The sequence below is a fragment of the Accipiter gentilis genome, chromosome 5 (genome assembly GCF_929443795.1).
Source record: "Accipiter gentilis chromosome 5, bAccGen1.1, whole genome shotgun sequence".
Classification (NCBI taxonomy): domain Eukaryota; kingdom Metazoa; phylum Chordata; class Aves; order Accipitriformes; family Accipitridae; genus Astur; species Astur gentilis.
The window spans coordinates 11035469-11061250 of NC_064884.1; the positions used below are offsets into that span (position 1 = coordinate 11035469).

Below are 25782 nucleotides of genomic sequence, written 5' to 3' on the forward strand. Positions count from 1 at the left end.
AATCAGTCGTTAGAAATGAGTCCTTTTCTCCTTCTACCTTGAAGCCAAAATAGTCTGGAAAAATTTCTTTCAAATTTGAGAAACATTTCCTCCCATATGGAGAATCTCTATCAAGATCTGGCCCCAAGAACATTTTCTGGCTAAGTTGTTATAAAATCCCCAAAGACAGGCTTTAGTCTGAAAAGCTGACAGTAATAAGTGTAGGGATGTACTTATAATTTAGGTCAATGTGTAATATGTAACACAGGTGTTATTCTTGGTTTTGACCTAAATAGGAGAAGGGAAATTTCACTTTCCAGACATCTTCATGTATAGACTTAGATGCATTAATGTATTCACATGTAGATATAAGAGTGTATCATCCTGCTTCTTTTCTTTTGAGTGCTGTAATATATGTCCCACGAGACCTTCAGGTAGTATCACAGGTCTTGACATTAAAAGTGCTATTGCATAGCAGTAATATACTTTACCTGCTCTAAAAAATCTAGATAAACCCCAGATATTAAAAAAAAAATAAAATAAAATCAATGACCTGTCAAAACTATTCATCTACCTACATTCCAAACTATTCCTCCTACTCTTGCACAGAGAACTGAGAAAAATCAGATACATCTGTGTTTATATCAATTTGTCAGTTCAGGGCCTGAGCCACATCTTTTGGGAAAGAGATAAGAATTTTTGGGTCAATTTCTACAGCCCTTGGCTCAGAACCCTAAAGGAAGAGCCATGCCCAGAAATTTAAGTTAGCCTGGATGTGTACTGAAATTTCCCTAGTTTCCTTCCTGCAGCTCTTGTTAGGCATTGACTACCTATAGACTTTGCAAGGCTTTTTGAAAGAGATTAAAAATAAGAAAAATTTGTTAAACACTTTCAAATGCAGGATCCCTAACACAAAGAAAAAGAGGAAAACCTGAAGTTCTGTTCCTGTTCTGCTGAGGTAGGTGACACCTCCCCCCCCAAACATTTTTCTCCTAGGCTGCATAAAACCAGTCTTGTGTCCTATTCAAGACCACCTCTTAAAGCAGCTCATGATGTATATATTTGATTCTCTTATTTCATAGTTGTTTTTATTATCTCTGACAAACCTAAGGCTTAAGGCTGGAGTGCCTATAAAAGCAATTCATCCATTGAAATCATGATTAAAGAGGTGTTAAATAAAGGCTGAAGGAGGACTGCAGGAACAGAGTAATGGCACTTTTGCATAATGTCCCCAAATGAGGATGGAATAGGAAAGATGCAGTGTTTACACTGCACTTGGATTTAATTTAATGCTATACTTATATCGGTCCCAAAGGTGCTGATAGTTTATTTTGGCACAAAGAATAAAGTGTAGTGGTTTATAAGTTGCAAATATCATATACCTGCATTCAGAGTTTCCATCTCTTTCATTTATACTCATAAAACTGAGTACTGAAACAGACCGTGCAAGGGGGCTCTGCAGAGCAGGGATTTAGGTCTGTGTGAAGGTAGTGCTTTGTCCTACAGATCTGGAGTCAAGTCTCACTGAGGTCAGTGGAAAGACATGCTTTAGTTTGCTGCTATAGTAGACTTATGACTATATCTGGGATATTAGGCAATACCCCAATACAAACAATAAACACAATGGTAACTGTTAGGAAAATTAATCTTGTGAAGTTCATGTCCAAGTGTTGATTATACTTAAAATAGTTTCTAGTTTCATGTTTCAGTGACTAGTTATTGTGATAAAGTGATTATTCCATTGCATTTCAAAGTTATATAGGTATTTTACAGTACACATGCCTATAGACTTCATAATCAATATAAAGTTTGCAACTGTAGATAATGAAAGAAAATAATCTAGTCTAGAGCGACACTTACCAACGCATTGGTCCCCTCGTTTCTGATAGCCTGGAGGACACTGGCAGCTGAAGGACCCTCTTAAATTGACACATACTTGGTCAGCTCTACAATTATGGGTTCCAGTTGCACATTCATCTATATCTTTATTAAAAAAAGTAAATGCAGTATTAGTCATAAAGTTTACTTAACATATTTAGCCTGTTGAAATGCTTTACACATCTTCAAGCTACCTGTAAGTGAAGGCAGCAAAGTTCAAATATACTCCAAAGATGTAATCTCAATGCTTATTCCATTTGCAGGGCATAATGTTATCAGATTTCTAATAGCTTTTAATTCTGATGTACTGCATTTGGAAATATTTTCAGATATGGTTATTTTGAACAATCAGATACTTTTATTTGTCAAATACCATTAATATTTTGTACTTATCACTATAAAACTTTCTGTAAACTTCTTGCAACTTTATCATATTTTAATAATTTGACTTTTCTGGTTTGTGTTTTTTTCCCATGCTAGTTTGTTGCGTGCTGAATTACTCTGGCAAATTTCAGCAAATGTAGTTCAGCTCTTTCCCAAGAATGAGATGAGTTAGAAATATGTTGTTTTGCTGATACAAAAAGACCCTGGTGATCTCTTTTGCATGGTTCCTGTGCTCCATACTTTGGACAGGGACTTGGAACTTGGTATGTGGTGGCCTTCTCATCAGGAAGAGATCTGCCTCTTTTCATTCCCATGAAAATTCCCCTAATTCAGTCAATCTGAAGTCTTTGGAAACAGTTTACGTATGTTTGTATTTGAACAGTACAGCTAAAAATGCAAATACTAGACTGATACTTCTCAGTGTAATTCAGGCAGCTTTAGTTCACGCTAAATGCAGGTTTATACAAGTATAAAAACAACATTTTGATTTTGCCTATTCATTGTAACTGCTGAAGGTACTTAATTATAATTAAACTGCATGTGCTGACAAATAGGTTGCTTAAGATGGAATTACAATTTGCTTTCTCATCTGAACATCCAAAATGTTGGAAAGCTTTTCATTGTAACCTGACACAGTACAGTGAAAGGACTTTTTAACTTTGGCATTGTACACAATTTGGAGACTCTAGGCTGAATAAACAAATTCCTTAAAACTTATGATCTCTAGTTTACAAATCTCAGCTGACCTCTCTATTTGTATAGGCACTGGGGACGTTAGAACACCACCAGTGGCAGATTCTGGGTGGTGCTTTGGAAAAAATGATGGATTGTTTCTCAGAGCAAATGAAAACAATTTTGACCACAAGATTCAATAAAAAATAAACCATCAACAGTTTGAATTAATTCTCAATGTTTGCCCTTTCCCCAAATGTCCAAATACTTTACATGTATCTTCTCTTTATCTGACAGGAAAAATAAAGTCTTTTTATGTTAGCCTGCTCTTTGCATTTCTGCATATCAGTCCTAAAGCTGCTGTGTTGATGCAGGACTTGCTGACTGCATTATTCTGTACTGACAGCTGAAAAGCACATTCTCAGGTGTAAAGACTTTCAGGGACTATAGCTGGCTGCCTCATACCAACCCGACACATCATTAAATGCTTAAGCCAAAGCACGGTGGAGTTCAATGCAAGTCTTTGCAAGGACTTCACCGGGCTTTGCATGTACTCCTAGTTTCTACAAAAGTTGAAAATAAAATGGCTATAATACTCATACAGTTCAAATCCTTTTTGTTGCAGAGTGTGCTGGAACAAAGAAAGTTTATTTGATCTTTAGGAACTTCATATATGAGTAAACTTAACATGAGTTACCTTTTAAGATGGATTAGTTAAAATGCATTAAGTACCTATGTTGCCATTTGCATCCATGGTTTGATTTCCATTAAGCTTAATTTCTATGGAATAATAAGCTACTCCAGCTAAAATGAAGCAAACTAGATTGATTTATGCACTCAGAGTCTTTGATTTTTCCCAATGGTAAGTTCAGTTTGAAAGAAAAACAATTATTCAGAAGTAGTGTTTGACTGCTAGCTGCCTCCTCTTGGAGGATCTGATGTTATGGCCAAAAAGATCTGTTCTTATAACAACAACCTGTTCTTGAGACTTGTTTCAAGGAATCCTTTAAAGCTCTCCTAAGCTTCTTATTCAAGTTGAGATCCTGAACTGGGTTGCGTATTAGCTGTGACTGTATGTCCTGTCTGTCTTTTACATGCCATGAAAATGCATATCAATATGTGGCATATTCTTGGTGGACTTCAGAAGAGCTTTATCAGTGTTACTCTGCATCTTCATGGTACTTTTTTGCTATTTTGACTGTCTTTGCTGGATGGCTTTTGTTGAGAAGTGAGTCCCTAGGCAAGCTAGGGAAACAGATACACGGAATGAAGTATTGGTGGGAGTTCTTTGAAAACCCCAATCCTCTTTTTTTTTTTTTTTTTTCCTTTTTTTTTCTTTTTTTCTTGTTTTTCTTGTGTGGACTTTTCTGAACTGTCTAAGGTGGGAAGTGAAGGAGGACAGGAGAGCAGCCTCCAGCCTTCACTGGGGAAGGGCAGTAGGTTGTCATGCTTAGAGCAGTTCTGCTCACATCTGTGCAAAGAAATCAGTAATGTTAGAAGAAGGCTGATGGCCTAAAGATCATGTTTAGGTGCTTCAATGAAAATATTGTGGGAGAACAACAAGCAGCTAGAAACGTTTCAGTGCTAGAACATGCAGTTCTGAAATCTCTAGGATTGCAATAATTACAGATATATCCATTGTGACTGATACAAGGGTGAGGATGTGAGTGGAAGATTTCAGTGCTCAAAGCAGTGCCAAATGTGAATTGTACTGGTGTGATACTAGAAGCAGCCCAGCCCTTGTGGAGTATGGAAAGAAGCACTGGTGGATTCTGCAATGTGATATTGCTGTACAGATCTCTGCATCTATGCCTTTGGTGAGTGAAGCCCAAAAAGAAGTCTTCAGCTTCTTGGCACTCGGTGTGACCTGAATAATCCTCTATTAGAGAATCAGTCTTTTTTCTAACTGTCCTGGGAGTTACTGGAGCAATAGAGGAGTGGAAGTCATAGGAAGGAAGCAACATCAATGCTGGAGGTCTCCTTGGGATGAGGCCGAAGAGCTCCATTTTTCTCTGAGGTGGCAGTAGTACACACAGACACATGCTTCTCTTCCCCATATGAAATAGCATAATCTTACACTGGTGGTGCCAATATTCATCTGGGATTCCCACTTATGTGTTCATGGTTCTTGAATGGGTAGACTGCCTATCTGCAACTGTTTGGGGTCTGGCTGAACTCCGACTGATGTGAAGCTTCCAGATTGTTTTCCCAGTTATATCCCCTCTGTATGGAAATCAGTAATTCTCAGGTCTTCATTCCATTATTCTAAGAACTTCTTTTTCCAGTTTAAATCAGACTTTTCCAATCCATTAGATTCCTAGCTTGTGTGTGTAACTTGCACAGTGGCACCTGATTCTGTGACAGTGATCTGGAAGCTGCGCCAATTCCTGCTTTTAGTCTGTATCAAAAGCAATAATATGGGGATGAGATGGTGGTTATACAAAGCATGTGTTTTTCCTTAAATTCTACCATCTCATTCCAATTGATCTTTCTTGACAAAATCTCTGGACTTAAGTGTGAACAGTAAATGAGGGTATTGAGAATCCACACTTTTGGTTTCTGCCTGCTGCAGACACCTGTGACCAGACTGATCTGGTATCTGTGAAGACATAGCCATCTGGGGCAAAGGTGTGATGGAAACTCCCACAGGACCATCACAGAGCTCACCAGCTTTAATCCTAAAAGCAAGATAAATTTGTCTGACCTTTCCTCTCTAGCACGAATGTTCAATAATGTGTTACGTGCATGTGTATTTATAATAATTAAAAAAAATTAAAACAAGACACTCCACTGCACACACTTGTCTCTCTGGGGAGAGGGTGAGAGAACAAACATGTGACAGATGTTTGTCATGTTGCTTAATGCACTACTGGAAAGCACTCAAGATACCACAGTGATGAGTGCAGTATAAGAAACAGATCTAGAAAGAAAATAATGGGCTTTTACAAGCTCATTCTTGAGCATCTTTCTTCTGCATCCTCTTTTCCAAATTTAGTGTCATCATGATAAAGTTTGTTTCAATAAGTGTTTCAGCAACTGATGCCATAGCTGAAACCTCTACCTTAACCAAGTATCTTGTAAGCTGTACCTGAAAACACCCTCAACTCGTTCCTCATCAACTTGTTTAAATTTCATTTCTTGATGCTACACATACATTTGTTCATTCAGGTAGTGAGTAATTTACACTGTGAGTAAATTACACTGATAACCAGTAATTAAAATGATTTATCTTTCAACAATACCCTTTCTTTTCTCTTTGTATTTTCTAATCTCAGCTGTTTAAGGGGTTGTGCTGTTTGCTACAGATAACAAAGAGCTGTAAGTTGTATTAAATTGTTAAACAACCTGAATGCTATTTGATTATTGATGCATGCAACCTGTGAAATATAGATTAATTCTTACACTCACTGTATCTCTGAGTCTGATCTAAGATGTTGCTCAGATTCTTATTCCCAGACAGTTATTCTCTGGACAGTTACAGCTTGTGTAGTTGGAAATTTTCCTTTGAAATAGCCTGGGTGTCTCTAACAATCCTTTTGCAGATTGATCTTACTTGAAAATGGAGCTGGGTTACCTTCAGTGTCTTGATGACTGTAATAATTGAACTCTGGTTATTATGTAGTCTTTCAATAAGCCACTTAAATCCCATAATAAGTTTGCTTTTATTTGTACTTCACACAGTTACAAAAATTTAACAAAATTTGTAAAATGTGTTTGAATTGAGTACTTTGATTTCTGTATGTTATTTATAGGAGTTACATCCAGAACACTACACTGAAAGAATGTGATAAAGTCAACTACTTGGAGGACTGCAAAACACAAATTCAGGTTCTCTGAACAGTCTGAATTAAGATCCATTAAGCATCATGACACAGCCTTTAATTATTTGTATCTCATATTCTGTTTTTCCTGCATGCTTATGCTCGGTCAAACCTTACCATTCCTGAAATGGGATAGGTGGTATGGTCCTCTATCAAGTTGCAATGATTACTGCTATATAAAAGCCTTAAATTGATGTAAAGAGTCAGAGTCAATAGAAAAGTGGGAGGAGGAAAATTACAGTTAAGGACACTGGTCTTTCAATTAAATTACATGTAAGTCATACTGCTCCTTCAGAAATGTTTATGGAAGTCCTCAACCATACTATGGTAAATATGGCCATCAGACCCCAGTGACCCATCCTGATATAAATACCCTTTTGCAGCAATCTCCAGGACTATTCTAAGAGGTTCATTTTAGAAGACTTTCATATTGATAACTGTCTGCAGGTTACAATAATGCTCTGATTTGCATAGGCTACTGTTTGAAGTTTGCAGGGTACTACAGAAATAATGTGAGAACCATGGAGGGCAGCAGAGCTTGCTCCTGTATTCCTTCAAAATATAAATCAACTTGCATTTCATAGTTTTAATTCCACAAGCCTCACTAATAGCTATACCCAGTGATTCCCTCATTTTCCAAAAATGTACCCGCGCTCCCTCTTGAAGTGATTTACACAATTATGTCCTTCCATTGCTGACTTTGGCAGCCTGCTCGATATTTCAACCACCAGTTGTGTACAAAAATTTTGCCTGACCTGCTTTTTAGCTATAGCTTTCTCTAAGTCTAGTGTATGGTTCCCTGTTTTAGAGCTAGTTAGTTTTTCTACTTCTCTACTGCAATCCATTCTGTCAGGCTCTTATCTACATCCATAAAATTCTTTCCTAGTCTCTCTTTCTGAGCTACAAACCTGGCTCCGTTCCCTTCATGCTGTGACTCATTTTTCCCAAACCCCCTGACTCATGCTGCTTGCTCACTTATGCAACAGCTTAATCTGTAATTTTCTTCGTATCATGAGAAGTACATAAATTCACGAGATGCATTTCACCAGTGCTTCAAACTTTTGTAGAAAAAAAAAATGCAGTCCACATCTATCCTTCATCTTATTTAAGCCATTTAAACCTTTTCTCCTTTAGCTTATACTTGTATGTTGTGATCAGAGCTGGAGAACTATTCTTAACTAACTCAAGTATGTCTTACTCCTGTGACTGAAGTGCTCAGCTTCTTGCTGCTCACTGGCTCTCAACATATTGCAATTTATTACAGCATCTTCATGCTCTGCTTGTTTGTGTATATAGTCATCTGTTCAAACAACTCAAAATTGCTTTTTCTATTCTGGTCCATAGTAATCTTGTAAGCAGAATATTCCACCAGATCAAAAAGAGGGTTCTTAAAATGACCTTATGGGATTCAAATTCTTATTTCTGCCCCCACTGAGTGGCACCAACAGACCAGCTTCTGAATGGTTTATACAAATCTAAACCCAGAATGATTCCACTGATGTCAGTGTTACACTTGTTATTGACTCCAGTGAAGCTGTTCTCCATTTGTTTTGAATGTAAACGATAAATATTTTAGTTAATCAGTTTAAATTTTTTGAGTTCTCAGTGTGAGTAAGACCAGAAAATGACTTGGTCTATTTTTCTAATAGATTAATTTGAACTGAAAACACTGCCTCCCATGTAAGCGATGGCACCAGTGAGTCTGATATCAGACATACAATGATCTGCACAGTACTGCAGGTATCATGGACAATTTCCTTAACTTCAGGATTCTGTAAAACCTTTTACTTTGTGTCCACTTCATTAGCTTTGCTTCTGTCTGTAAGACATTTTTATTAGTATTTTTCAGAAATATCCAGCTGAAGGTAAAATACTTGAAGAAATTAGACCACTATAGTTCTTCCATGAGAATGGGCTTACATTATTTTACCAAATTAAGTATTCTGTCCCTTATTTATGTTTCTTATATTGTTCTTGCAACTGAAGCCAAGCTCACTGCTATGTCGTTTCCTGGATCCTCCCTGATCCTTTCTTACACATAGGAACAACATTAGCAACCTCCAAATTCCCTGGTTCCCTCCCCAGCCTTAGCAAGCTATCAACAATTTCTGTCAAAGGCTTTTCTATTTCCCTTGCTACTTCCTTCAACATTTGGGATGTTATTCATCTGGGCTGGATGCCCAGACAACTTTTAACTCATTGGTGTTGGGAGGCTGTGCTTTGTGGTGGTAAAATACCAGCTCAAAATCGGTTACATAACATCGGGTCAGTAGGTACCAAAAGACTAAATATTTGGAGAAATTTCTCACTTCTAGAGTGGCAAAACCTGTTTATATAGAGACCTGCACTCTAACAGTGCAGTCACTATCCAGTAGTGTCATGAGGTAGCGTCTATAATTCTGTACAACTCTGTAGCAGCCCATAAAATCCCTCTTTATTGCTGGTTTTTCTCTGTCCCTTTTAAATTTTCCTTTGGCCCTTTCATGTTAAGTATATTGGACTGATTGCCCTGGTAACAAGTTTTCACAGTTGAGCGAAGGTAACCTGCACAAATGCTTGTTTGCACAGGAAAAATATATGTAAGAGCCAAGACCTACATTTAAGCAAATATGTGAGGTAGAATGTTTAAATTAATGAGATTTTCATGAAAAATGGCACGACTTCTTTTGGTGTGCTGAAACGTTTCCCCTCTAAAATTTGAGAATACAGCAAAGCAAGTTCCTTGTAGATTTGTCTTTTAATACTCGGGGCTATCATGGCACAACAGAATAGAAGTAATGCAAAGTATTAATGTAGAAAATGTATAAAAAAATTTTAATCCAGTGCAACTTATAGTTCCTTGTGTGCTTTCTGTATTTGGACTGCAAAAATGTTAGCAACTACCGTGAATTTGGGAAAGTCACCCAACCACAGTGACTTCGTGAGTATGAAGGTATAGGAAAAGCATCCTCCTTCGATTAACTCAACAGAGTTAACAAGGGATCAAGCTGTAATAATCAAGTCTGGACTGCAGTACTTTGTCACAATTATGTATTGGTTTTGGTATGTCCAAACTGAATTGACTTATCACATAGAATAGCTAAATAAAGGAGTGAGCCATAGCTTTCAGCACTAGAACATCTCCCACATGTTTGTTTGGGAGTGGCAGGCAGCTGAAAAGGAAAAAAAAAAAAATGAATGAAGCTTTGAACTGATGCATTACTTCTTTTCTCCTCCACTTTGCCTCCATCTGTGATACCACCTTCCTTCTCTAGTGTATGCCATGCAGTCTGTAAATTACACTGCAAAAGGTAAATGGCTTTTAATTCTGAGTTGGTTTTTTTATTCATTTTTAAGACAGAGATGCCATATGCAACTGAATATGCTTTTTCTATCCTATATCTTAGCATAAGACAATACTCATAATTGTTGCATTCAGGACAGCATTTCAGTGGTGACAAGGTAAGGGTACTTAACCTGAATCAGTGCCCAAAGGTGTATTCTGCCTTCTGCACAGTAGCTGTCCATGCTGGAAACAGTATAGCAAGTTAAAAAGCCTAATGCTGTATTACAACTTTTACTATGTTGTGCTCTTTACTTTTTCCTGGCCCCCACCAGTACAAGCCATGGTTCAACACAGCTTGTAGAAATGTGTTTTGATAAAAAGATACACGTCATTATCGAATAAAACCACAGTGAATTAAATGAATGTGACACATAAAACACTGTTCCAAGTAATAGAGTAATTAAAATGATTATTACAAATAGAAGTGGTATGGCTAATATGACAACAATGTTAGTCTTATAGAAGGCCACAAAAACTATTCCCGAAAGACATATAACAATAGTATTTTTTATCCAATATTACTGCAACATGTATTCTTAAAACAAGAACACAGATATTAATATATATGTCTTTGTTTAAAGTTTCTGAGAGGGAAGAATAATACTTTTTTTTCCCCACTAGAAGACCACAATGGTAACTATTAGTCTTCCTGCTCATCAAAAAGAAAAATGTTCCATGTTTTTGATCTATATTAATTTAAAATTTGTATTTTTGGCTTTATTTCTCCTGGGGCCATAAATGAAGCCATACTTGCTTTCAAGTTATAATCCAATAATTCAGTGCAATGTATCTGCAAGTCTCAGAGTGCTTCAAAATGTGAGTTGTCATAATGGTAAACTTTTTGATTTATATTGCAATAGCTTATTTTTACTTTCAGTAGAGTATTTCCTGCTGTTGCTTTCTTGTGACTTTATGCTAGAGGTCTAACAACTTGTGCTTTTTGGTTCATGCCTGCCTAAGTGAGGATCACCCACCCATGATGACCAATACACTTGGACTATACTCAAAAACAACAAGGGTGGATTAAACTATTCCATTATTGCAGATGAAAGAGTTCTCCCCGACATCTGGCATATCATCTTCAAAACTGATATGGAACATTTCCATAAATTCAGCTTAACATTGTTTTTGTGAGTGTTCCAAAGTATTTTTAACATGAAGAAATAGCATGCAAACTAATTTCCTATTTGAAAGTAAATGTCTTGTTCTTATTTCTAATTCACCCAGTTATTAAAAAGGAGGAAAAAAAAAAAAAAAAAAAAAAGATGTTCACTTAACTTGAAGCATACTGGTTTGTTTATTTAAGTTAATGGAAAAGCTAGTCAGTGTTTGATGTAAAGCTGCCCCCTTGCTTGAAAGAAAACCAAACAACTGGTTATGAATTATGAATATCTCCTAATAGTTTCCAGAATTATCTGAAGGATGTATTTTTTTCTTAATTATGTACACTTAAAAGTTCCAAGTTCCCTATTCATTTCCATTTTGTTTATTTCTCTCCTTGGAAACCTCATAAGCATTTTCCTTTAGCTAGGCTTGACTGAACAAAATATTACTGCTACAACCTGTCATATTAGGGAAATAAAGGCCTGAAAGCTCATTGTGGTTTTTAATTAGGAAGTTGAAGAATCACTCATTAAATTTTGCAAGCCTTTTCACAGCACTTACACTGGCAGCTGCTGGGTCCCTGCAAAGGAAAACACAAACTTCTATCCAAAAAGTGTGCTTCAGAGCACACTTTAAAAATCAGGTTTTATTCTGAGACAACGCTGAAAACAGTTTCTGCAAAAAAAAATCTTGCTTTTCTTGTATGTTGGCATGTCTTCAACTGTTTTAGTCCTAATCAAACGGTTCCTCTTGTGAGGAGGCACAATGTCTCCTTACGGTGAGGGAGGCATCTCCATGTGGGAGTTGCTGGCAAAGGTTCTGCAATGGGGGATGCAGTCGGGTGAAAACCTCGTCTGTCTGTGTGGCACTACCATAGTCTGCATGTCCTTCTGACAGTAAAGGCAGCTAGCTATCAAATGAACAAAATCTAATTAGCACAGTGAGCAAACCGATGTACTAAGCATAAACTATGTGATATCCAATCCCAGCCTCAAATACAATAGTCTGATTTTTGCATTTTTTTGGTAGTGAATGCATAGCTTATCAGTGCACACTTTGCTAACTTAAGAAACAAGGGACCTTAAGATATAAAGGACTTATAAGACAAGAGACTTAAAATATTTGATATAAGGGACCAATTTTTATCAGTAAAATCTTATTCTCCTTCAGCTTTTGCAGGCTGAATGAGCTGTTCTAGGAATTATAACTGTAGTTCCCAAGCTGAGAACATTTAAGTTCAAGTCGAGTTCAATAGCAACTATCAGAAAGAGAAGGCTTATCTAAACGATGATATTGTTTTTAGCACTAATCAGCCTATCTGTTGGCAGTACCAACATACTGCAATCTCCACAGCTCCCTACATAAATAAGCAGATTCCTGATGCCGTTCCAACTTCAGAAATGCCTTTGAAGGCATTATTTAGTTATGAATTTCTCCTACATGGTTATGTGATACTTCTAGTGTGTTGCCGTATGTACCCACAGATGACTTGTTTTGAAGAATCATATCCAAAACTTATTTATTTTCAAAGTATAATTGGTGGGCACTGGTCTGTATTTTACCTTCTTGTGAAATAAAAAATTAAATGGTTAAAAGAAATTCACTTTCACGCCTTCTACAACTTTTGAATGATAAAACACTAAAAGCAAATTATGGAAATAGTACTTAAAGACACATCAGTTGATTTGGTCCAAAATATACTCTAGGGATGGGAGGGGATTGGAAGAGCTGGGATAGAAAAACACAATGTTCAGGTTGCGCAGTTCAAGCAAAGTGAAGTGAAATGGATGTGCAAAGTTAAGATTCCTGTGGCAATATCAATCTGACTATGCTATAAACAAGCAGTATTATATGGTACTGATCTAACAAAACCATCAGGAACAGTATCTCATAAATTTTTGTTTGTCTGTCTTCCCTTAAGAATTCACAGTAGCTGGTTCTCCATTTGAACTTCAGTGGAAAATCCAATTTTCCATGTAATTCTTAGCATGAAGAGAGCTTAAAATGAAGTTTTAAAAATCCTTTGAAAGAGAATAGATACAAGAGGCAAAGCCAGGCAGGACCAGAAGAGAGGTAGAGGCACTAGGAAAAAAGAAATCTATTCTTTGAAGGTAAAAGAAGGGGGGGGGCGGAGGGGGGAAGGCAGTATGAGTATTTATGAAGGAAGAAAAATGAACATCAAAGTTAAAAAGATGTATCATGATAGAGGTACTAAGTGGAGGCTAAAGAAAAGAAGGAGGAAAAAGCAAGGTACATACATAAGAGCGCTAGTAATGTAGCTGCTTTTCACTTACAGAAATAGTGTTTATTAAGCACTTTATTATAATTCAAGACTAGCAGTTTGATCACCACCACACCAAGGTGTTTTCGTTGCTCACTTTTTGACCCAAGAGCTGGTAAGTACCTGCCTGTAATGTATGTCTGTATTTTGCTGCTGTTTTTCTCATTCAACGTGTAATTGGAGCTGTTAGAAGAATGTCTAAATAGCAAGTGCTGAGGTGGTACAGTGCACCCTGTGTTGTGTAGGAGAACGTGTCCTGCTGTGGTTACACGTGCCTGGGATATGGTGAGAGCAAGACACGAGCCCAAGGGAGGTTATGGTGGGCTGTGGGCAAAAGCAGGGGATGGACAAGAAGGGTAACTGAAATAAGTTGAGGGTGTGCAGTTTACCGAACATCGTAAGTTGGAGTGGTGCTTGGGAAGTATTTGTTGTTCTTTCAAAAACCTGACAAAAAAACCCTTAAAACTGAAAATTATTATTATTTTTGGCCCCAAACTAAGATTTTTCTGGGATTTAGCCACATTTTTTTCTGTATTTGGAAACAAAAAAGAAAAAAGACACCAAAAAAATACTTTGTTCTTTCAATGAGCTAGTAATAAATAAAACCTAACATTTTAAAAACCAGAAGTTTCCTTGGGAAGAGAGCTATTTTTTTTCTTCCAAAATTACTTTGCCTTAAAATTGTGATCGACTCTGCTCTCAAGCTAAGGGTCTGACTTCCCAGCTGCTTTTAAGCAACCAAGTTGAAGTAGCAATTGGGACAGCTTTTCTTTTTTTTTTTTTTCTTTTTTTTTTTTTTCCTGGTCTTTGGCTGGGAAGTTACGTGGGTTTGCCTCAGAATAGATGCTGTGCTACCATAGTCCTGGCACTTTTCACTGAAAAAGAGATTTCAGCAGTGTTTCCTAGAGTAAGTAGAGTACTCCAGAAGTCTGCTTGCAGGGCTGTCAGGATGGTGAAATGCAGCAACCTGCTTTTGTTTGCCTGAGCGTGTGATTTTTTTTCTTTTTTTTTTTTATACCTTGTGATCTTCACAGACTTCTGGCGAAGCTTAAAAGGTTAGTTTGAGAAGGGAGTGGCTATCATTTGTTTAGAAAATAAATAGAAAAAAGTAGGCCAAATACCAGTAAAGTTCCAGTTTTAAAATATTAAACTAACACACAACATTGCTGACCTGAAAAGGTCACATAAAGTGGGAGAAAGGATGTATTTAGACTGATTGCCAGGCAGGACGTGGGATCTCTCACTGACTTGGCAGTAGATACTTCAGCTCTATTTGCTATTAGTGCTGTTTCTAATGCTCCTTATTTGCTAAGTTCTTAAGTTTGACAAGATCCATGCTTTATTTTCCAGTATTTACGTGGTATTAAGCAAGTGTGTAAATCCATTCAGAGAGTAACCAAGGCCTCCACCGCCCCCTTCTTTCTGCTTCATCTTTGGTTAGTAGACAGGATGCTCAGAAACCTGGGAAAATGCAAGTTTTGAGGGGTTTTCCTTTGGGGTGTGCTATCACAACAAGGTTATTTGTAACATGTTCAAAGTTGCTAAATATGGTAGAATAAGGCCATTGCTTCCAAATTTGTCAGTGACAGTGAAGAAAGAAATGACTACTTAAACTACAATAGAAGTGTTACAATTTCTTTGGAAGAAGTTATAAGATTTAATGAAAATGTAAGCATCCCTTTCTATGGTCTGACTTTAGGGTACTTGGCTAGCATAAAGTAGAAAACCTAACACAGCAGATAAATAATTGCTGCCACATCATCTAAGCACATCATTATCACTGCTGGATGAGATGAAAGGTATTTACAAATGAGAGTCTGCCAGAAGAACACAGTCAGCTCATGCTTGATCCAGCTCCAGCTGTAATCAATAGGAGCCTTCAACTAAACTAGAGCTTAAAGAACAAACTAACTTCTTTTTGAAATGTATTACATTTCAAATTTTGAAAAATTAAAGCTGGAGCTTATCAGAAGTGAGGTGCAGAGGGATTCAGTGCCTAATAAAGCCCTTTGTTTTACTCCACGCATTGTGTGATGGTCTTCAAAATTATACTTTCCACTCTGACAACTTGAGCCCCCATGTTTCTTTCTTCCCCTTGAATCTCCCACTTTTACTTTGCTCTTGTTTTTCTTTCCCTGTTCCTCTGGGTTCTGCCCTTCTAATTTTTCAAGGCAGAGAATGTGCCTTTGTTTGTGAAGAGCAAAGTGAGTTTATGGCACCCTATTCATTACATTTATGAATCATATCTAACTGAATTTTTCCCATAGCCCAAAGGTGGCTGTTTGCCCAAAGGCACTGCTCTCGGTGCCTGTATTTTCTATTTATAAGGTGTATTTTAGTTTACATCAGAAGCTGAGGGAAAGACTTCTGCTTGATATCACTTCTGCCAAATGAAACCCACAGAGAGGCTGTGGCCAAAGGAACTCTGTACAAAAGTTGTCTAGGCTCTGTGATTTTGTTAACGTGGGTGCATGGTAGTATACATTAGTTGCCAATAAAAACAATCTAAAATAGATACAGCCCTGTGCAAGTCTCAAGACGATCTTAAAATGTACAGAACACAGGTAAGTGAGCATTGGGAGAGAAACACACTCTGTCAAAACACAGTTTGGTGAGAAAATCAGCTTTTGCAAGATGGTCATGAAGGGATAAGAGGCTCCTCTGACAATCCCTTCTACTCCACGCAAGTTGATGAAATTCTTGAACGAGTAGTTTACAACCAAATTAAAGAAAATTGTTATTTTTGAAACTCTGTGGTTGTGACAAAGTGTGGGCGCTCCCCAGAACACGTTGATGGTAAGTAGGCAGTATAACCAAGGACATTGAGAAATTAACCATTTCAGTCCTCAAGAAGTACACTAGTATTAGCAATGGCTCAATGTCAGGCAAGTTTTGGCTCTGGGTCACTGGCAGGCATTGAAAAGCACCGGCAGCATGGAGCCTACTATGCCAGTAGAAAGAGATCTACTGCGGGACAGCTGTTAGTACAGATGCCCATCCAAACCAGAGCATTTTTTTTGCCTCCAGAGACCTGCAGGAAGAAATAGGAATCAGCTTTGTAGCTAACATGGGGAAGGAAAGGAACAGGCCCTGACAGATTCACTGGACAAGTTTTTTAATACTTTGTGGCATGAGATGTTTCTCTTGCTCCTGGCTCCAGAAAGAAAGATGAGTGGGAAGCTTTAGTCATCCTTCCTGAAAAGGTAGCATTGAGGCCTTTCCTTCTCTTCATGAGAAGGTATTTTGCTTGGTTTTCAGTCTGTTCCATTCACTCTTTAAAAGGCATAAGGTCCCAGATTTTGATTTTCTTGCAAATTGAGTGTATGAGCTAATTGCCAAGGATACATAGTCTGTCTGTATCTCAGCATTTCTGAGGGATGCCCACCCAGAACATTATCAGTATGTTGCTCAGCATAACTGTTTCATTGCCTGGTTGTCTCTTGCTCTCAGTAGAGAGTCATAAATATTTGATTAAAATCTAATCTAGTCTTTCCATGACCATTGCAGAGGTTAACTAATGAGCACAAGCCTACAGGGGAACATAAGGGCCTCATGTTGAATACAGGCCAATATTGGTTGGTCAAAATAAATTTTGCTCATAAATTCTTGCAGGATGGGAGAAGACATTTCTCAATTTAGACCCCTGTGAAAGCTATTGGAAAAAGCTGTCAATCACACTCAAGGTTTTCGTAGATGTCTTGCTGCCTCAAATGCCTTCCAGACGGATTTAATGCCAGTATGATTGATTGTCCACTCAGCTTTGCAGCTGTGCACTTCAGGGGGAAAGTCCATGCCATGCTCATTCATCTGCTGGATGGCAAAAAAATATGACTAGTGGCTCTTTCTTCATGGAAGTGCTATCTTCCAATAACTGATGAGGCAAGAGATGAACTGACAGAAGATGAATCTAGGGGAGACTAATTATATCAAAGTAATCAATGCCATGAACAAAGAATAGAATTATAAGGTAAAGCAAGGAGATAAGTGCCTAAGTATTAGTTAGAAGTTCTATTTATAGTGGAGGAAAAGTAAACATCTACAAGCATGTTAATTTCTCACCAATAGGATAAGGGGGAGAATTGCTTAAAATTTTGAAGCTAAAGTGTTTTAAAGTAAGTATTTTGATAATTTTCTAATCCTATTATTATTTATGCTACTATGATTTTCGTTAGCTTGAATAACCCAAACCACTGTTTGCAACATTAAGCCTTCTCCCAGGCTAATCAACTTCAATCAAATTTATTGTGTCAGCTTAAGAGGTCTAACAGAGTACTTGTATTTCTCTGCACTGTTAGCTTACAGAAGCCCTTGTCATGGATAAGGATTCCACTGTTCTGCTGATATGTAAAGTCTGAACCAAAAGACAGGGCCACTTTCAAGCACCTACAGTCTCAGAGAGGACAGAGTGGAGGATTTCAAAGGATAGCAAGAACCAGTCTGGTAGGTAATGATATTTGTGGCCTGTGAAGATTTTTTAAAAGCTTTTGCAAAATACAAGATTTCCAGACAAGGACTACTGAAGAGGAGGTCAAGTTTTTTAGCAGACTGTAAACATGCTGGTTTAAATAGCTTGAAAACTTTCATATATAGCACCTAACCAACTCCATTGATTTAGAGGCTGGTTTTAATTAATCAGATGCTACCAATAAATATGCAAAACACTGATGGAAGACCAATGACAAGTTTGGTTTCTAGCAGTTAGTTGAACACTCTTTGTAGCTGGATCTGTATCTAAACTTATTTAGGATCTAACAGACTATAAGTATGCTTTTGTGATTTCATGGACAGGCAAAAATATAAATATGAAAGAAAAGAAATACAATGTCTCAAATAATAAGAAGATAGGATCTTGTGAACCGATTTCAAAGTTTCAAAACCACCTCAGAGAAATGAAAACTATGTCGTGAAAGTTCTTGTATCGTATTATTTTCAAAAGGACTGGAAAGTGTTCAATGTGCTTTAGGATCAAGTCCAAATGATTTTTAAGGAGTTAGATCTCATTTTCAATGAAAGGAAAATAAAAAGGAAGCAAAACATAATAGATAAGTAATAGCTGAATACGTATTAAAACCAGAAATCTTTTCAAAGCAAAGAACAATGATCTCTTATCTACAGAATGTTCAGTAAATAGGCTAATTCTGCATATTGACCTAAAACTCTTGGGCTTGACTTATTATTACTTTATTTGTGCAGTAGTTTTTATTTACCCCATAAGGCTTCATACTTATTACATGTACGTGTGCTCGCCCGAAATGTCCAGTAGTAGAGAACAAAGCCTCTTGAGCCAGAAAGTGAATCTGAGAAGTTCATGGAAGGAACTCCCTGTGAACATATAGCTACGTGTCATTCTGTCCCAAACCAGTCATGTCCACCGCATCATTTTGCTCTTCATAATGAAGAAAATGTATTTGATTTTCAGATCATAACAATTTTGCAATTCAATTTCTAGAAGGGGTAAGATTTTACAGAGAGGATACTGAGGAGATGATTGTTTTAGTCAAGCCAGGCATCACTTCCCACAGAAGTGGCACGAAGTATCTAGTTAGTAGAAGTGACAATATTTTTTCATCTGGCACTGTAAACTGTTCACAATCCTATTTAGAGTCATCATAAATCATAAACTGTAAAGTATCTAGTTTCCTAAAGGAGCAGCTTTATTTCATTAAGATTTTGAAACTCATGTTGCAATGTTGCTAATTGTATAGTAATTTATCCAGGACCACAGTGTGAATTGCTGTTTTCAGTCAGGTTTTGGCACTTATTGCCAGTTTAAGTAAAGAGGAAGAGAGAATAAAGGATTAAATAGACACAAAAATGACATGAAGAGTATCTAAAAGGGACAGCACTGCTAGATGTGGGACAAGTTGGGATACTCAGCAGAATTATCTGAAAACTATGTTCCAGCGATGTAACTGCAAGCTGAGTAAATGGCACCGTTCCTTCAGATCAAGGCTACTCCCTACTATACTTTCAAGCAGTTCCTAGCCACCTGTGAATAGGATTGGTCTGTGCTTGGTATTGCAGGCTTGCTCTGGCAAGTTTAGTGAGGGTTTTTAAAATAAAAGATCCTAGCAACAAGGTAAAGAACTAATTCAGGGCAGCATTAAGTAACTGTAAATTTAGGTATGTTGCAAAGATGTCAGTGAAATTGCTGGGATCCAAGCAAGTGCTTTAAATGCTGGAACACAAATAAATGTGTCTTAATATGACACCTCAAAGTATAAACAGTGGTTTTTTTTATTAAAATCAGTCTTGATATACTTTAAGAACTTTGGTGGGTACTAGCTATGAATAAATTTTCGCATTTATTCAGAACTTTGCATGTTAAGTAGCATAGACACTGATCAGTGAAACTTTACTTTTTTTCCTGGTTTGTGGATACACAATGATATTTCTTTTTTTTTTTTTTTTTTTTTTTTTACAAACTGAAACTGAAAAAGCTGCAGAGATTCACTTGTAGCAAGAGTTGGGTCATGGGAGGCTGGGAATGACATTCAGCTTCTCATTAGCTAGTCTGCTTCCCATGAAAATGTTTTCATTCAAACCCAGGGCTGCCCCAGAATTGTGTTACTTTCCCTTATGGAAAGCACTTCCTCACCTTCACCTATTGTAAGAAAAGCAACCAGTTTTTTCCCATAAATACAGCACAGTTCTATACAAAATTCAGTTCTGAAAAGTACAGTAAGAACTAGTCTTAGTAGCAGGTAAAACCTAAGAAGGTGTATTTTTCAATCTTGAAGAAAATAGAGCAAAGAAGGAATGCAAGCCAAACGTTTAAAAGTATGAAGATGGAAGATTTTCTCAGGTTAGCTTTTTCACTGCATCTGTACCTACAGTGCCTTCCAGAAGGAAACTTTCACTGGTGACTGGCACCCTCTCTGTGCTACAGCCAAATTAAATAATAAATAATTCTAAATATTTTGATAAGTAAAATTAAGGGACTGATGCTGGTGACTGGCACCCTCTCTGTGCTACAGCCAAATTAAATAATAAATAATTCTAAATATTTTGATAAGTAAAATTAAGGGACTGATGCAAACCAGCTAGAAGTATAATGAAAAATGAAGAGAAAAAAAAAGAGAAGTCTGCATCTTTAGCACATCTCTTTTGTCTGTCTCTATCAATTTAGGGTGAATTGAAAGGAGTGGTTCTGACTGGATATAAGGAAAAAACTTTTTCACCTTTAGGGCAGTCAAGAAGTGGAACACATTGTCCAAGAGTCTTCCTCTTTACTTAAACTGGCAATAAGTGCCAAAACCTGACTGAAAACAGCAATTCACACTGTGGTCCTGGATAAATTACTATACAATTAGCAACATTGCAACATGAGTTTCAAAATGTTAATGCACTCCCCACCCACAGTGGTTTTCAAGACCTGACTGGATAAACCTGCTGTGTGATCTCAGAGCTGACCCTGCTTTGAGCAGGATGTTGGACTAGAGACCTCCTGGGGTCTCTTCTTACCTGAATTATTCTATCATGCTGTAAATGTACCCTAAGCTAGTAACTAGAATGGAGAACTGTACTACCTTTCTCTCCTCCGAATTTTTTACAGATAGCGTTCTTCAGGCAGTAGTTGAGTCAAGTGAGGTTTCTGATTAAAACATTTATGGAGGTTGAGTCACAAAACTTTTTTTAATGCAACCTAAGCACCAAACTAAATAAATTCAGGACAGCTGTGAACTGAGAGAAAAAACCCTGTAAGGAAGCCATTTGGTCGTCACTGGGCTAAACTGTGAAATTAGTGCTAAGAATAGTTAACAATCGGACATAAGCATTTCATTTTTCAAATTAAGGACAAATGATAGGAATGGAAAAACCTGCATATTATCATTCCAGTTTTTAAGGGCTGTTGTCTACCCAGCCCATCCCAACTGCATCCCAACGGGACAGTAATGCTGTCTTGAATCTGAATTTGTGTGACAGAGACAGTTCTGTAACATCATGCCATAAAGGTGGAGTGCGTGTTAGCTGGTGCGTTGCATGAACTTCTGCGGTGTTCTGCAAAGGCAGTCTTGAGTTGATCCAGGCAGATCCTATGGCTGTCCCACTTGGAATGTTACCGCCAAATTAAAAAAAAACATTTTTGTGTCGCCTTTTTGCTATTTTTCATATTTTTAGGCACTTAGGATAGTTCTTTCTGGCTGATCCCCCTAAGTGGCCATTCAGTCTGCGAAAATCCCAATTAGTCCCTTTGGTCTCTTTAATATTTTGCTCTCAGCCTACTGATCATAGCTGTTGTAGGAGTGTGACTCCACCCTGAGGACAAGGCACTGTGAAATGGCTCCTTAGCCCCTGTTTGGTCACAGATGAGGCATGTGTATGGAGCCTCCGGGGCTCCCACAGCATCTACGAGCCAGAATTTGCTGAGGCCATTTTTTGGCTAGGTTGGACATGACAGATACTAAAACAAAGAATCAAATGCAAAGAACGATATAAGCTGCTGCTGCTTTTGTCCCAAACACAAGACTTAAACACAGCAACAGTGTTGTGTAAAGGGTGTGCTTGTTAAGGTGTGCAAGTGCATGCACCACTAAGCTGTTCAGGGCAGGACGGGCCTCCTTCTACATGCATATGTTGTCCAGAGGAACGGAGCCTAAGTAAGGCCCCTGAAAGCTGTGGCAGTACAAAATGATGTCACTGAATTTCAGTATTGCATGCTTTTCTCTGCAGTGACAAGCTGCGATTCCTATGTGAAAATGTTCTGATATTAATACCCGATTTCTTTTCAATATAGAAATGTTTTAAATGGCATTTGACAGCTAACACTCAGATTGGATTATTTATACATCACTTTGTCAGATTTACAGAAACTTTTGTCTGAATTTCCCAATGGTTTTAATTTTCAACAAAACTGTACTGGTTTGTGCTCTCTAAAAAACGTCTCAACCTTCTGCAGTTTTTGTAGGGCAGGGAATGGTTCCATTACAATACTGAGCATCTGATGTCCACCAGACAGATTAATCAAAGCTTTGGGGAATAGGCTTTATGCTTAATCCATAGGTAGCAGTCATGAAATGCAGAAAGATGGAAAGTTTAACATGCTATGCTTTCTCAAATTGGGCAGCATAAGATACTTCAGAAGTGTATAGATATTGCCAATCTACTTTTCAACAATTAACCTCATCCTGACATTCTTTAATAATTAAAGATTAACTTAAACATATAAATTAGGTTTATTATCCCTTTCAAAAGTTGCTCTTCTTTAACTTCTGGTTTCACTATATAAAATGTCCAGACATTTATTTAATTCAGTTCTTAAATTGTTGGCCTCACTCATATCTTATAGCAGTGACTTCAGGAAGCGTTTCCTTTTCTGGGGTCCTCTGATTACGCCGCCTTTCATTAAATGAAGTTCTGAACTGTGTTTCAAAGTGGGAAACAGCAGTTTTAAGTCTGCTTTCTCCAACCCCTTCTTTATTTCTGTATGGTTTTTACCATGCTTATCTCTTTTCTCAGTTGTTAAAATCCTTCCTCGTCCCCTAACTGTTGCTTTCTCCTGCTGTGATCTGCTCCTAGTTCGCATTATTCCCCTTGAAATGGGCTGAGCAGTATTACAAACAGCCGTGCTCCTTATGAGCTGTTTGATAGGTAAGAAAATCAACCAAGTGAACTGTTTCTGCATCACGAACAGCCACTTGCATAGCTCTAGCTTCTCTGCTAGCTGGGGAATCCCCCAGGAAGCTTTCACAAGGGTGGAGAAAGCAGAGACAAGATCAAGACTAGTGCTCTAAAGCTGTGCTTAGGGGAAGAGGCTGAGGGTGTTCGAGGGTGTTGCTGGGTGGATCTCCTTGGCTAGTTTCTGGTTTTGGCTTTATTACATGGCTGTGCTTTCAATTTATTTCAAAGGTGCCTGGAGCCTTATAAATCTGCATACATAGTAAGGAAGAGATTCTCTTAATGGTGAATACTGAATTTGAGTGTAATCATAATGGAGAGAACATTTTGATTTAAATATATAATGAAGCAACCTTTTCATAAAAATGTCTTCTAGAAATGGGGAATTTTCCCTTTTATAGGCACATAGAGCCACAGTTTCTGATAGAGAAATACTTTATCTTGGAACACACAGAAAAAAGCAGCCCCCTCCCCAAAATCATGATTTTCCACGTGCTGAATAATAGATTAAAACTTCTTAATATATTTTCTAGATTGTTTAAATAATGGTCAAACAGTGTTTAGAATGGGAAAAAACAGGTGGTTCTTCTCCTGCACCCAGCTTTTGCAGCACACCAATCGTATCAGGAAGATGGTTATAACTCTTTTCCAACCCAGGCTCATTTGAGCTATAATGCTCTCCTGCTTCTGCAAACCCCAGCAGCCCAAGAGGTGCTCAACCAGTATGTTGTTGACTTAAGCCTATCATTTTTATCTGTTTGTACAGTGCTTTCTACACTAGGTAAAAAATACTGGGCCTAGAAGTGTCGGCAATATCTTAGGGTCTTGCAACAATCCTGAACTTCTTTTGTACTCCAATAACATACAAGGAGCAAGCTGGAAAGAGACTCTGTCTTGATCCTTCAAATTAAGCCAGGTAAGATTGAGGAAGATCTAGGTGCAGAGTAAATACAAGCAGGATGACTTCAGATAAGAATGGGTTTTTTCTTTACTCCTGGGAAATAGGAATGACTTTTGGATTCTGCACACTTTCCTGATTTAGTCTCCAACAACTTCTGGGAGGAATAAAGTATCTTCCACAGCCTATGGGCAGATCAGTGGGTACTCCAAAGCATTGCTTATTTCTGATGTGTCTATGCACTAACTGCAACACTGCCTATTGAAATATTACTGTTTTTAACTAGCCCTAAGTGTGACATGCAATACGTTGTTTTATCTAGTTCACCTCTATCACCTGAAAGTTATGTGGAGAACTTGTTTCTGATAAGAAAGTCCCTTGAGAACAAATTCATCTACTAAGAAAGTGCTTTAAATATTACAAGATATAAAAGTACAAGTATGATCTGGTAATGCAGGTGCAAAACAAAATAATTTCAAAACTGATGAAGAACTCAGTAACTACTTTATTTTAAGGTGCTTGACAAAGATATCTATTTCTTGTTATGATGCTATCTTTATCAACTTAGACGAACCTTCTCCAAGTACTGAACTGTATTTGTTGCTCCTAAATTTGTATTTTAATTCCATTTCTCTTCTAACACAGCCCAGATACCCCAAATTCTCCACAGAGTAAGTCTAGAAAAGAAAGAGTTTGCTTTTTCCATCTTTCTGATCAAGGTAGTTTTATAAGCTAGGTCAAGTCACCTAAAATCACACTTAAATTTCTGCTCACTTTGCCATGTTTTATTCATTTCTTCTGTGTAAGTCTGTTATTAAATGTTAGCTTATTGGCAACCTCTTTAAAACCATACAGAAAATTGTTACCTGTCAAAAGTCCCCGCACTTTTCAATTCTAACTACTTCTGTTAGAACAGGCAGCTGTTACAGTATTGATAAGGATTTCTTTTTAAATTGTTAATGCTAAGAGATCTGCAGTAATTGATTGTCCATATTACTGTTTTTCTGGCATGATGGTATTTTTTCATCTCATAAGATGTCTTATTTCACCCCCTTGGATTTCTTTAACTCTTGTGAATTTTAATTATTGAAAAAACAAACTTTGTATAAAACTTTGTATAAATCTTTGTATAAACACCAGTTTTATACAGCAATCTGACTTACTGAAGTTTTTCTGTTGGTGCAAGTTACAGCTGGTAGTGGAATTTAGGTGTCAATAGTATCAAAGTAGATGAGGTGATTATTTACTTGGAGGACAGCAGAAGGCCAGTTCTCCTTTATAAAGACCATCTTTTTGAAAGAAAAGATTCATGGGTAGACAGTAACCAATTACTTTGAAAACTCAGGCTGAAAATTTTAGTGGTGCTGATGGACCAAAAAAACCCCCCATTCCTGAAGCCATTCAGGCTTGAAATTTTAAAATCACCATATTCTCCATTGCTTTCGCTATGTATTGAGGTTCGATGGCACACATTATGACCAGTTACCTGTTAACAGAAATCCCACCCATGCAGGCATATGCATATAAAAATCCTTGAACAAGTTCTGTTTGTACTCAGGAAACTACATAGAACATCTGTTCAGGCATGGACTAAACACGCTTAAGTGCAATGTCAGATTTGCTTATATCATATCATACTGGGTCATGCATTAGACTAGAATTTTACTTCAGATTAAATTCAGCTTATAAAAGAAGGCTCAGCCATGTCTTCTCCTTTTCAGAACTGATTTAAATAGGCTTAAATGATGCCTGGATATGTCCACTCAAAGGCATGATTTTTTTAAAATCAGGAGTTAATAAAGACAGATTCAGAGCTTCCCAA

General features: G+C 37.4%; 1 protein-coding gene across 2 annotated transcripts in view; it reads right to left on the minus strand.

Moving 5' to 3' along the window:
* Positions 1 to 25782, minus strand: part of EFEMP1 (EGF containing fibulin extracellular matrix protein 1) — a 49986-nt gene that overhangs the window by 11121 nt on the left and 13083 nt on the right. For both annotated transcript variants that reach the window (XM_049801082.1, XM_049801083.1), the window contains exon 5: positions 1840 to 1962. In XM_049801082.1, the coding sequence (XP_049657039.1) occupies positions 1840 to 1962 (123 nt within the window). The remainder of the gene's footprint in view (positions 1 to 1839; positions 1963 to 25782) is intronic.